The 13088-nt window shown below is 54.5% G+C and overlaps 1 protein-coding gene across 1 annotated transcript; it reads left to right on the top strand.

The window, feature by feature from the left end:
• Positions 1-1134: 1134 nt before the first annotated feature.
• EFS (embryonal Fyn-associated substrate) lies at positions 1135-9730 on the top strand. Its single transcript, XM_061182381.1, is given in 7 exon segments — positions 1135-1371; positions 5908-6186; positions 6445-6585; positions 6704-7288; positions 7290-7427; positions 7824-7913; positions 9121-9730. Coding segments are annotated over 7 exon segments (1686 nt in total). The 5' UTR covers positions 1135-1353; the 3' UTR covers positions 9556-9730.
• The last annotated feature ends 3358 nt before the right edge of the window (positions 9731-13088 follow it).

The raw sequence follows: 13088 nt of genomic DNA, 5'->3' as shown, positions 1-13088 counted from the left end.
CCTTTGGAGGGATCGTCCTCCTTTCTCCTCCGCCCCTTCCCTTCCCCTCCCTTTTCCCCTCCCTCCTTTCTCTTAATCCCCGGGACTGAGCCCCGCGCCGGAGCGGAGAGGGCCCGAGGGGAGGAGAAAGGAGCTGCACAGAAAGGGCGCCGGGAGCCCGGGAAGGGGAGGGAAGGGGAGCCGCGAGCGGGGGGTGAGCCTGAAGGCCGCGCGCGACCCCCGGAGCCTTCCCAGCGCTCTCAGTGTCCCCCCCAGCCCCACCTCCAGGCGAGTCCGCAGGACCCTGGCCTCTGCTCCTCCTTCGCCTTCTCTTTGCTCCTTCTTGCTTTGTGGCCTTTCTCTCGGTTGCCTGAGACACCCGGGCTGCCCCGAGCCCTGGGGCGCGCGGAGAGGGCCCGCCAAGGGTGCGTGTAAGCGGGGCGGCGGGGCCAGCGCCGAGGGCCGGGGGCCGAGGGTGGGAGCGGGAGCTCCGACGTCGAGGGCTGGAGGGGGGCGTGTGGGGAAGGCCGTCCCGCCCCTTCGAGCCGGGCCCGCGTGCGGGTAGCGAGGCGCCGTCGCGGCGCCCCCAGACCCCCAGGCGCGCTGCGACCTAGTGTGCGTGCTTGGGAACCCGCCTCCTCGCCGGGGCTGCGAGAGTCTCGGCAGAAAGCCACCACTCGGGCCGCCCAGCCCAGCCGCCGCTCTCTCCGAGGCATTCGGCGCCAGCCTGGCCTCGGTTCGCCAAGTCGGGCGAGTTTGAAGAGGGACGAACGTCTCAGTTTTCACTGCCCCCCGCCCCCTCCCTCGCAGCGGGGCTGCCGCAGAGCCCCCGACGCCCGACCTCAGCCTCGGGAGCACCGCTCTCCGGCGCGGCAGCCGGGTGGGGAGGCTTGGCCCCTAAACTCGCTCGTCCAGCCTGACCGCCCCGGCGGCTTCTCCCTGCCCTCGGGGCCGTCCTGAGCGGCCCGGGGAGGCGTCGAGCGCAGCCCCAGCTCCCGCCTCCTCGCCCGCCCTGGCACTGGAAGGGAGCTTTGGGCCCGTGCGGATCCGGGGTGCCCCCTCGGCCTAGGACAGGCAGCTCCGGGGGCCTGGTCCACCCGGCAGCCCCCGGGAGGCCGCGGGGACGGGGCAGAGCGCGCGCCCTTGGATGAGGTCCCGCAGCGACGCCCCGGCCCGCCCCGCTCCTCCTCCTGCCCGGCCAAGCTGCCTCCCATTTGGGGAGTTTCGTGGGTTTTCTTTCTCCTCCTCCAACCTCTGCGGAGGCCACGACTCAGGCGCCGCAGCAGGGGGCCGCGTCCATGGTGCGGGGCAGCCGCTGCTGAAGTCAGCGAAACCGAGCCTGGCCTGGAGCTGGCCGCGCGCAAGGCCAAGGCCATGGCCATAGCCACGTCGGTGAGTCCACCAGAGAGAGGAGGCTGCCGGGCAGAGACGTCCACAGCCTGTCCTGCACTCCTGTCACTTTTATTTCTGCCTTCTCTTTGTCTCGCTCCTCGGTCCCTTGCTTCTTCGGGAGACTGTGTCCCCCTTCTGGCACTTTTGTTTCTCTTTCCCCCTCTCACTCCTCATCCCTAGCTCCTACTGGATCTGGCCTCCCTCTTCTCTCCTCCCCCTCCCCATTCTCCCCTTTTTCTTTCTAGAGGCTGCTCCTGGAAGGAGGGGAGGGGGCAAGCCTGAGTCCTATGTGCTCCTTTATGGGCGGGAACAGATGGCCACTGGAGGTTGGCAGGGGCTTGTGATTGGGAGGCTAATAAAAGGTTGGGAGGGGGCTGAAAGAACGGAGGTGGCTCCAGGGAAATAGGAGAGGGCAAAGGGCCCAAGGGGGCCCTTCTCTAGCGGAGGGATGGCAGAAAGGTGGGAAATAAAGTAAAAGAGGGAGATACGGCAGGGAGCAAGAGAAAATAGGGGGAGGAGGGGAGGTGATGTCAGCCAGCCTCTGGCCACTTTCCTAGGACTGGGGACAAAGGGAGGAGACAGCTGGCATGATGGGCCAGTGGGAGGAGGCCTCCCAGGGAGCGTGTGGCCCACGGCCACCCCCCTTTAAGACAGCCACTCCCTCACAAGTCAGCTGGGCCCCTGAGGAGGGGGTAGAGCTGGGGTGGCCACACCCATCATCAATCAGTCCATCAGGGACTCTGGCCTGGGTTCCCGCAATTGCAAGGCCCAGAGGTTTGGTCCCATTGGACAGAATTCAAACCTGACACAGGGAGGAACTCTTCACGGCCCCGCCCCTGCTTTCTGTCCTCTACTGCTTGTAGTCTGAATCCAAGCAACTCTGTCCCCTTTCCACCCTTCCCTAGGCCCTAGGATTCCCAGGGAAAGCGAGGCTGCCACCTGCTTTCTGGCCCCCTCTGAATGGGCATTCTGCGAAGGAGGATTGTGAGGCTGGGAAGAGAAGCATGGCTTCTGACATCCTCCCACACCCCTCGAGGATGAGTTAGATTTTCATTCCTTCTCAGACCAAACTCCTCTTAGCTCCTCAATCTGTATGATGGTGAGCAGACCCTAGTTCGGAGCCAGAAGAGGGGGAGGTCCTGAACATAGTGGGGTACTCTGACATAAAGATGCCTTCTCAGGAGCCAACTGGTCAGCTGGTCAGCTTTGTAGTCTCAGGAGGTAGATCTTTCTTTTGCCTGGGGGAGCGAGGGGTGTTGGTATTTATGCTTATGAAACTCACAGGATCCTAATAACAGCTAGTATTTATTGAGTATTTACTGGCCCTAAGCTGGCCCTGAGCTTTGTCTGGGTTTGTCCTGGTTCTTTGACGCATTATCTCACCCAGTCCTCACAACAACCCTGTGAGGCTAGTACTGTTATTATCTGAAAGTGGATATTCAGCTATGGATATGGAATTCTATAAAGGAGGAAACTGAAGCTTGGAGAGGTTAAACAAACTGCCCAAAGTCACCCAGCTCGAAAGTGGCAGAGCCAGGACTCAGACTCAGGTCTGTCTGCCTCAGAAACCGTGCTTTTAACCCCCTGGCTAGATCCAAAACGCCAATTTCTAATTTACAGTTAGAAAGAAAAGGGCCAAGCTAACCAGGAATTTGTGTCATCTGGCTAGCGTATTGGCTTTCTGTGGGACAACATCCTTTAGAAGCCAAAATATAATCAGAAAAGGGTTTGATAATTTGGAATCAGGCAAGAGAAGTCAGCTTATTGTTAAAATCACCCAGCCATAAAGGGCTGGACAACCTCTCCACCTGAGGGAAACACCGGCCATGAGGAACATGCACTCATGCTGGCTGAGCCGGCCATCCTTCGCCCAGGGCCTGGTGGCCAAATGCAGCCTGCCAGAGATCTTGAGCTTGAGAGGTTTCACTGAGTTAGTCAGCCCACGTGGATTACCTGTTCAGTAATGCCTAACTACCTGCTTTCCACCACTGCCTGGGATCCTGCCAGCAGGCTCGGGTCACTTAGGAAACATAACTGAAGCGGAATATATTTTGACATTGTGAGTGGCTTAAGCTTGATTCTACCAAATAACTTGGTGGAACCAGAGCCCAGTGAAGAGAGACTAGCAAAGGGAACTTGGGCATCATGAAGATTTCCTATGAACTTGAGTCATGTTTGAGCCATGGGTCCTCTTTTTGTTTTGTTTTTTAAGTCTTTTTGTTGTTGTTATCTTTTTATTTTATTTTATTTTTAAATTTTTATTATTTAATTCTGTTTTATTTTTGGCTGTCTTGGGTCTTCGTTGCTGCGCACAGGCTTTCTCTAGTTGCGGCGAGCGGGGACTACTTTTGGTTGCAGTGAGCGGCTTCTTATTACAGTGGCTTCTCTTGTTGCAGAGCGTGGGCTCTAGGCGTGTGGGCTTCAGTAGTTGCAGCACGCAGTAGTCGTGGCCCACGGGCTTAGTTGCTCCGCGGCATGTGGGATCTTCGTGGACCAGGGCTTGCACCCGTGTCCCCTGCATTGGCAGGTGGATTCTTAACTACTGCGCCACCAGGGAAGTCCCTTTTTTTTTTTTTTAATTCAAGTATAGTTGATTTACAATGTTGTGTTACTGCTGTATGGCAAATTGATTCAGGTATACATATATATGTACATTCTTTTTTATATTCTTTTCCACTATGGTTTATCATAGGATATTGAATATAGTTCTCTGTGCTATACCATAGGACCTTGTTGTTTATCCTTTCTATATATAAGAGCTTACATCTGCTAACCCCAACCTCCCACTCCATCCCTCCCCCAGTCCCCTCCCCCTTGGCAACCACCAGTATGTTCTCTATGTCCATGATTCTGTTTCTGTTTCATAGATAGGTTCATTTGTGCCATGCTTTAGATTCCACATATAAGTGATATCATATGGTGTTTGTCTTTCTCTTTCTGACTTACTTCACTTAGTATGATAATCTCTAGTTGCATCCATGTTGGTGCAAATGGCATTATTTTGTTCTTTTTTATGGGTGAGTAATATTCCATTGTATATATGTACCACATCTTCTTTATCCATTCATCTGTCAACGGACATTTATGTTGTTTCCGTGTCTTGGCTGTCGTGAATAGTGCTGCTGTGAACTTAGGGGTGCGTGTTTCTTTTGGAATTAATAGTTTTGTCCGGATATATGTCATGGGCCCTCTTGACTTAACTACTGTTACTAATATAAGAAGAAAAAAGTGGATCCTTTTTTTTGGAGGGGTGCGCTGCACGGCTTGTGGGATCTCAGTTCCGTGACCAGGGATTGAACCTGGGCCACGGCAGTGAAAGCCTGGAATCCTAACCACTAGGCCACCAGGGAACTCCCAGAAAGTAGATCCTTATGCTTGTGGTTGTGAAGAGGCAGCAGAGGAGTGAGTGAGAGGCTCTGGAATCCCACAGCCTGGAGTTCAAATCATGCTGCACCAGCTGTATGTCGTTGGGCAAAGTACCAACCTCTCTGTTCCAATTTCCTTTCCAAATGGGGATAATGATGGCTCCTCCCTCATCAGGTTGTTGTGAGGATTAAATGAGATGGGATGATTAGTGCAAACACTCGCTCAGTGTCTGGCTATATAATTTGCCCTTGATGTCTGTGGCTTACCTGAGCCTGTAGCTCTCAAAGGAAAAAGCTTAGATGTCCCCACCAGACAGGACTGGAAACAGGCTGATAAATGTTTGCTCTTGGTTGGTCCACCAGCCCCCCTGCATACACACACACACACAAACACACACGAGCGTATGCACTTTTCTCTTCTCCATGATAACCTCAGCCTCTGCTGGTAGAACCTTACTTGCTCAGACTGAGAACAAAACAATTGCTTTGGTTTCTGTTTTCTTCCTTATTATGCCGAGGCTGTGTCTGGGCTGGGCTTCTCCCAGTCTTTCTCAGAATGCGGGGTCTCTGCAGCTGCTTAATCTAACCTGCTCATGGGGGATGTTGCCTGGGAAACAGGGAAGGTAAAGGAGATTCCATGGGAGACCTTTTCAGGACTTCCTCATGTAATTCATTCAACGTATGTTCATGGAGGACTGATTCCAGGTTAGGCCTATTGCAGAGGCTAGGAATATAGAAATCCCTTTTCTCACAGGGCTGACAGTACAAGGGAAGAACTCGATTCTTTAAAGTAAATAGACAAATAGTATAAAGTACTGTGAAGGAAACAATGGGTGGAGACAGACAGAGAATGGGGTGGGGAGAAGAGTGAGAAGAAGACATTTAAGAAGAACTGAAGGATGAAAAAGGGCCAGTCAAATGAATAGTCAGGGGACAGGTAAAGGAAGTGCAAAGGCCCTGAGGTGGGAAAGAGCTTGTCTAGATCAAGGAATAGAGAGGGAGAATGCAAGGGATGAAGCTGGAGACAGGCAGGGCCCAGTCAGGAAGAGCTGAGTCAGGAGGTCAGATTTTTAGCTTGAGGGAAGTGGGGAGCTCTATGTTTTGAGCAGCGGGTGACATGACCTGATATGTGTGTGAAGACCCCTCTCCCTACTCCCACCTCACCCACCAGGCCCAGCTGGCCCGGGCACTGTACGACAACACCGCCGAGTCCCCCCAGGAACTGTCCTTCCGCCGAGGGGACGTTCTACGGGTACTGCAGAGGGAAGGCGCTGGTGGGCTGGACGGCTGGTGCCTCTGCTCCCTGCATGGCCAGCAGGGCATTGTGCCTGCCAACAGAGTGAAGCTCCTTCCCACTGGCCCGGCACCCAAGCCTGGCCTCTCCCAGGTGCCGCCAGCCCAGCCTGGCTCACCACATCCAGCCCCAGAGCACGGCAATGAGGACCAGGAGGTGAGAGCTGGAGCCCCCCAAAACCCCAAGCCAGGACATTCCCCTCCGCCGGTGCCTGCACGTGGAGCAGGGAGAGCCCTGTGATGGCAGCTCTGCACCGACTCTGCTGTACTAATCCTGTCGGCCAACCCTTTCTGGGCTCTTTCCCCACTGGTACAGGGAGGGGGTTGGAAGATGTCTGAGCTCCTCCTGGGCACACATTATCTGATCCCCTGGTCCCCACACCACCTGACCCACCCGCCTGTGTTGATCCCCCAGGTGTATGTGGTGCCACCCCCAGCTCGGCCCTGTCCTACCTCGGGACCTCTGGCTGGACCCTGTCCGCCCTCCCCTGATCCCATCTACAAGGTCCCCAGAGGCAGTGGGACCCAACAGGCTGCCCCTGGAGATGCCCTGGAGGTGAGGGCTAGAGGTTTGTGTGTATGTTGGGCAGGGAACAGATGGCTCTCGGGGGTAGGGGTTAGCGGAATGGGGGCCCACTGCTGAGACTGAGAGTAACCAACTGCTTCCTCTCCAGGTCTATGACGTACCCCCCACTGCCCTCCGAGTTCCCTCCAATGGCCCTTATGACTCCCCGGCCTCCTTCTCCCGCCCTCTGGCCTGGGTTGTCCCCCAGTCCCCTGGAGAAGATGAAGCTCCCTATGACGTGCCTCTGGCCCCGAAGCCACAGTCAGACCTGGAGCCAGATCTGGACTGGGAGGGGGGCCGGGAGCCAGGGCCCCCCCTCTACGCTGCCCCCTCCAACCTGAAACGAGCATCGGCCCTGCTCAATCTGTACGAAGCACCGGAGGAACTGCTGGCAGACGGGGAAAGCAGGGGCACTGACGAGGGCATCTACGACGTCCCCCTGCTGGGGCCGGAGACTCCCCCTTCTCCGGAGCCCCTGGCAGCCTCGGCTTCCAATGACCTGGACGCCCTGGCCCTGCTTCTGGCCAGAAGCCCCCCACCCGCACACAGGCCCCGCTTGCCCTCAGCTGAGAGTCTGTCCCGCCGCCCTCTGCCGGCCCTGCCTGTCCCGGAGGCCCCCAGCCCTTCTCCGGCTCCCTCTCCTGCTCCAGGCCGGAAGGGCAGCATCCAGGACCGGCCTCTGCCCCCACCCCCACCCCCGCCTGCCGGGCTACGGGGGCCCCAAGGTCGAGGGGGATCCAGAGATCGGGGAGGTGGAGGACCATCAAGAAGGACACCACAATGAGTATGAGGGCATCCCGATGGCCGAGGAGTATGACTACGTCCACCTGAAGGTGAGCTCGCCTCCAGCCAGCCCCCCCATAAATGGCTCCAGGAGAGCCAGGGATGGGGAGAGGAGCAAGGAGGCCTGAGGCCCCAGATGCAGACCCTGGCTTCCTCCCTTCCCTTCTTCCCCTCCACTGGCCCTGCACCCTATGGCCTGGGCCCCAGTACTTGGCCACGTCACTTGTATCGGTGCCGCATTCCTCCCCCTAAACCCAGCCTGGGGTCCCTGAGACCTCTGACCTGCCACCAGAGCTCTCCCGGACCTAGAGTCAAGGGGTTGCAGACCTGATGGCAGGAGAGACCTTCGGGAGGACGTGGGAGTGGGGAGGAGCAGGAAGACCATGGAGGCTAGACCTCAGCCTGCTCCCCCACCCCTGCACTGAGACCCTCATCCCCTCTCGCAGGGCATGGATAAAGCTCAGGGAGCCAGGCCCCGGGATAAGGCCTCCCCAGGGGATCCTGAGCTGCTGGAGAGGGGGCCATCAGAGCAGCAGGTAACCCCATGGGGGTGGTGCTAGAGAAGGGGGACGGGGGGAGGAGGAGCAGGAACTTGGAAGAAGGGGTATTCTTAACTCGAGCATCAAGGGAAATCGATTTAGGATGGGGGTAAGAGTTCAGTGAAACACGACAGTTGGAGTAGAGAGGAGTTAGAATTCAGGAAGGAGCTGGAACTTAGAAAAGGATATCAGGGATTCGGAAAGAGAGGAAAGAATGTGTTGGAGAAGAGTCAGAAAACCGAGCAGTCAGGGGAGCAGAAGAGTTGCTGGGCCGGGTGACTTCTGAGGCCCCTTCCAACTGTGAATTCCTGGGTTCCTAAGAGACCCGGCTCCTAATCCCAGCTCCACCACTAAGAAGCCGGGGGCTCTGAAGCTGCCAGTTAATCTCTCTGGGCCTCGGGAAAGTGAGATGGTCTCCTTGACCTGATCTAGAATGGTCCTAATCACAATAGCTACCATTTGTCAGGTTTGTACCAAGTGCCAGACCCCGTGCTCAGCACATCGCGTGCCTCAGCACTGATCACAGCCATAGTTAGCACTCATATAGTGCTTACAGCGTGCAATTCTCTGTTCTCAGCCCTTTCTATATATCGTATCAGCTAATCTTCACTGCAGCCTTAGGAGGCAGAGACGAGAGCTGCACTATCCAATCTGGTAGCCACCAGCCACATGCGGCTACCGATCCCTCCAAATGTGACCGGTCCAAACTGAAATGTACTGTAAATATAAAATGCACACCAGATTTTGCAGACTTAGTATGAAAAACAATCGCAATAATTTTCATATTGATTACAGTGTTGAAATTACATTTTTAATATATGGAGTTAGAAAATATGTACCAATTTCTTTGTACTTTTCTTAATGTGGCTACCAGAAAATTTGAAGTTACATGGGTGGTTCGCCTTATGTTTACATTGGACAGTGCAGTCCTAGGCTCCCCATTTTAGAGACAAGGAAACAATGAAGTTCAGAGACTTGTTTTTGAGGTTGTTTGTGTCCAGATTTATCTGACATCAATTCTGGGCACCTTCCTGCCACTCGCCATGAGAATCTAAATTGTCTGACGGGCAGAGGTACGATCTAAAGGAATTGAGCTCAGGGAGAAAGGAAGGAATGAGGAACAAAGGGAGGGAAGGAGAAAGGAAATGACAACAAAAGCGGCAGTAACGAGAGCAATCCCACTGACCACTCTTCTTGCCCTCAGGAGGCCCCGTCCCCAGGGGAGCCACTGGTTCTTCCCGCCGGAGATCTACAGCTCCTGCACTTCTACGCCGGGCAGTGCCAGGGCCACTACTCAACACTGCAGGCAGCCATGGCGGCCCTGATGTCCAGCACCCGGGCCAACCAGCCCCCGCGCCTCTTCGTGCCCCACGGCAAGCAGGTGCTGGTGGCCGCTCACCGCCTGGTGTTTGTTGGGGACACCCTGGGCCGCCTGGCAGCCTCCACCCCGCTGCGAACACAGGTCGGAGCTGCAGGCACAGCGCTGGACCAGGCATTGCGGGCCACGGTGCTGGCCGTCAAGGGGGCCGCCCTGGGCTACCCATCCGGCCCTGCGGCCCAAGAGATGGTGCAGTGTGTGGCGGAGCTGGCAGGGCGGGCCCTGCAATTTACCACCCTGCTCACCAGCCTGGCCCCCTGAGCCCCTTGGCCCTGCTCTGCCCTCGCCTGCCTGCCAGAGCCCTCTCCAGGCCTTGGGTGGCTGGAGGGCTCTGTTTTAGGGACTAGGAGAGGTGGAGGCATCTCTCCCCCTCCCCCCGCTTCCAGTCATCTCAGCCTCTCACGGAGGCACCTCCTCCCCTACCCCGCAGCTTTTTGTACGAGCCATTTTGTATAAATTATTTATATTTAATATTATTCCCTGCTTTGTCAGGGGCAGGCGCCAGGCCCTCCAGGGCAAGGAGGAACTGGACCTTCCTCCTCCCTCAGCCTGGCGTGGAGGTTCTTGGGCACCGCGTGGCCGCCTGCCTCTGGGATTTCGGCCCCACAGAGGTTCAGGTAGCTGAAACCTGAATCATTTTCAGATTCTGGGGGAAGGGGCCACCCGGAGCCCCTTCCCTGTCCTGTGTCTTGGCTCTAGAACATCAGTGCCTCACTGTTAGCTGAGAGTGAGGGCAGGACGTTGGCCACCCAGAATGGGAAGGTCTGGGAGAGGCCAGAGGTCTCCTCCCCACAGGAGGCAGGAGAGCTGGGCCTTGGGCATTGGTGCATCTCAATAAACCAGGCTGTCTGGTTCCCTGACTCTGCTTCTTGGGAGCCTGGGGAGTGGGCCTGGCACCCTTGGCCAAAATGATGAGACACACGCTGTGGGCAGGCTGCCTTTAGGGTTTTGGGGAAAATTTTGCTGTATCTTCAACAACTATTCATCTGGCAGGTTCTCAGCTCCCATGTGATGTGCCAGGCGCAGTTCTGAAGGTACATCATGGGGGTGGGCTGGATATAAGTGAGTCAGCTAAAAGAAGTAAGTAAAGAAAGAAACCTGCCACAAAGTTGACAGTTGCTGGTAATGGAAATAAACAGGGTGATATGCCAGACTAACTAGATGAGGGGAGAGGCCATTGGAGATTTTAGACAGAATTGTTGGGGAGGTGGTATCTGTGCTGATACTCGGAGGATGAGAGAACCAAGAAGAGTCTGCGATGTGGCATACCAGGAAGGCAGGCCCTGATTTCTGACCAAGGCCTCTCCTCCAAGACCGATGTCAAATGATGTCATTAGAGAGGTGCACATGTGGAGAGGGTGGCCACAAGAGAGCCTTCATGATGCCATGCTGAAGAGGTCACCCCAGCTGTCCTCAGCTTTGTGCCATAGGACAGCTCTGGCCAACTGGAGAGTGCTGCTGGCCTGGGCGCCCTCTCCCTTCAGTTAACCCAAGAAGGTCTAGCCCCTTAAACTCCCCTTTCCAGGCTTCCTGACTGTCCTTCTGGACACACCATTTTTTAGAGGAGCTGAGGGGCCAGTGAATTTAATGCATTGGAAGTCCATAGTCCACAGGGCTTTGGTGAAATTAATGGGCCGTGGCTTAGATAGGGGATCACTCCAGCCATTTACCACAAGGGAAGTAGTCCAAGCCACAGATCCATTGCTTCAGTTGTGCTTTCCCAAGATGCTACTCTGGCACAGTGACTGGATTGGAGGCACCCCAAAATTCAGTCACAGTCTTAGTCCCTTGGCCCCTTTCCCCATGCATTTGCCTCCTCTAATTTGGGTTCTTTGTTCTCATTTCACTCTCAAAAGGAAACTCATTTTCAGATTCTGAGGCCACCAAAATTTACCCCGGGTGTTGAAGACTTGTAACAGGGGCCATCCTCCATCACCTTCCAGAAAGAATTTCAAGAGATCAGCCTGGAATTAGAGTCAGAGGTCTCAGTGCAAGTTTCCATGTACCTGTATGTCTGCAGGTAAATCCCATCAGTCCCTCCAAGTCCTGGTTTCATCTTTAATATGAGGATGAGCAAAATGATCTCACAGGCTTGTTGTGAGGCCCTAACAAGATAATGCATGTAAACAGCCCAGCACCACAGAAAGTTAAAGGGATTATAATTCCAGGACAGACACAAGGACACAAACAAACCCCCAAGGAATGTTGGCTGTGACAGCACCAAAAGTAAATCCCGAAGAGATGCTAAAATGAGTTGGGGGAGGGAAAGTGGTGTGAGGCTGCTTATTGCATTAGAATAGTTTCCCATATTTGGAAAATTTCTGAACAGAGGAGACAAATTAGAAGTGTCGTTCAGTGGAGACAAGAGGGAATGGATTTCCTGGCTGAGACTGATAGGACATGCCTTTTCAGCCCTTACCTGGAATTAGAGAATAAAGTACCTATTAGATATCAAATCTCTTAGAGAAGTGTATCTCAAACTTTAATGTACATACACCTAGGGATCTGGTTAAAATGCAGATTATGACTCAAAGGGCTGCGATTCTGCATTTCTAACAAGCTCCCAGGTTATACAGCTGCTGGTGGTCTGTAAATCACACTCTGAGTAGCAGTTCAAGGAGTTAGGGAAAGCTTCTCTGAGGCAAATATGCTTGAGCTGACAGCTGAAGGATGAGGAGAACTTGACTAAGGGGGAGGAGAAGCCTTCTAGGTGTAAAGACCAGCTTAATGCAAGGGACCCGTGGCACTGGAAAACCTGAAAGAATGTCAGTGTGACTGGAGTGCAGAGAGTTTGGGGAGAGATGTGAGGTGGAGCTGCAGAGAGCATAGGATCACGTTTGAGGTGTCTAGAAAATTAGTATTTACCTTGACAGTGAGAAGACATTGAAGGCTGTTAAGTAGGAAAGGGACATGAACAGATAGGCTTTTTTTTTTTTTTTTTTTTTGGCTACATGAACGGTGGGTGGGGGACTCTTCGTTGTGGTGCGCAGGCTTCTCCTTGCAGTGGCTTCTCTTGTTGCGGAAAACAGGCTCTAGGCGCACGGGCTTCAGTAGTTTTGGCACGCGGGCTCAGTAGTTGTGGCTCACGGGCTCTAGAGCACAGGCTCAGTAGTTGTGGCGCACGGGCTTAGTTGCTCCGGCATATGGGATCTTCCTGGACCAGGGATCGAACCCATGTTCCCTGCATTGGGAGGCAGATTCTTAACCACTGCGCCACCAGGGAAGTCCCAGATCTGCATTTTGAAAAGATCACTCTGTCTGCACTATGAACAACAGATGGGGAAAAAGGATGGAAACAAAGCAGATGCAGAACACTGGTTAAGAATTGAGGCTAAAGCAGTCTGTACAACAGGTAGCTTGACTAGTGGTGGTAGAGTTGGAGAGAAGCAGAATATCTGGGAACTATATAGGAAGTAAAATGGACAGGATTTTGTAAAGGATCTGACATGGGGGTAAGGAAGAGGGTGCTCCAAGGGCTGTCAACTGAGCATCTGGCCACAACTGGATGATGAGGGTGCCATTCAGTGAGGAAAGAAGCACTAGAAGACAACCAGGGTGGTGGGGGGTTGGGGGAAACATGAGTTGGGTCTTGGATGTATTGAGTTTGAGATCCCTGTGAGTCATCCAAGGTAAGAGGTCAAATAAGAGGTGGCTTCATGGGTCTGGGGCTCAGAAGAGAGGTGGGAACTGGAAATGTAGATCTGGGGATCAGGTTTGTATTGGCTCGTATTGTTTATACTGGGGGTGATCGAAGCCGGACACAGGTGAGATCCCGAGGTGGAAAGAACAGTGTG

The sequence above is a fragment of the Eubalaena glacialis genome, chromosome 2 (genome assembly GCF_028564815.1).
Source record: "Eubalaena glacialis isolate mEubGla1 chromosome 2, mEubGla1.1.hap2.+ XY, whole genome shotgun sequence".
Taxonomy (NCBI): Eukaryota; Metazoa; Chordata; class Mammalia; order Artiodactyla; family Balaenidae; genus Eubalaena; species Eubalaena glacialis.
The sequence above is the reverse complement of the archived record's forward strand: the minus strand, read 5'-3'. Positions and strand labels throughout refer to the sequence as shown.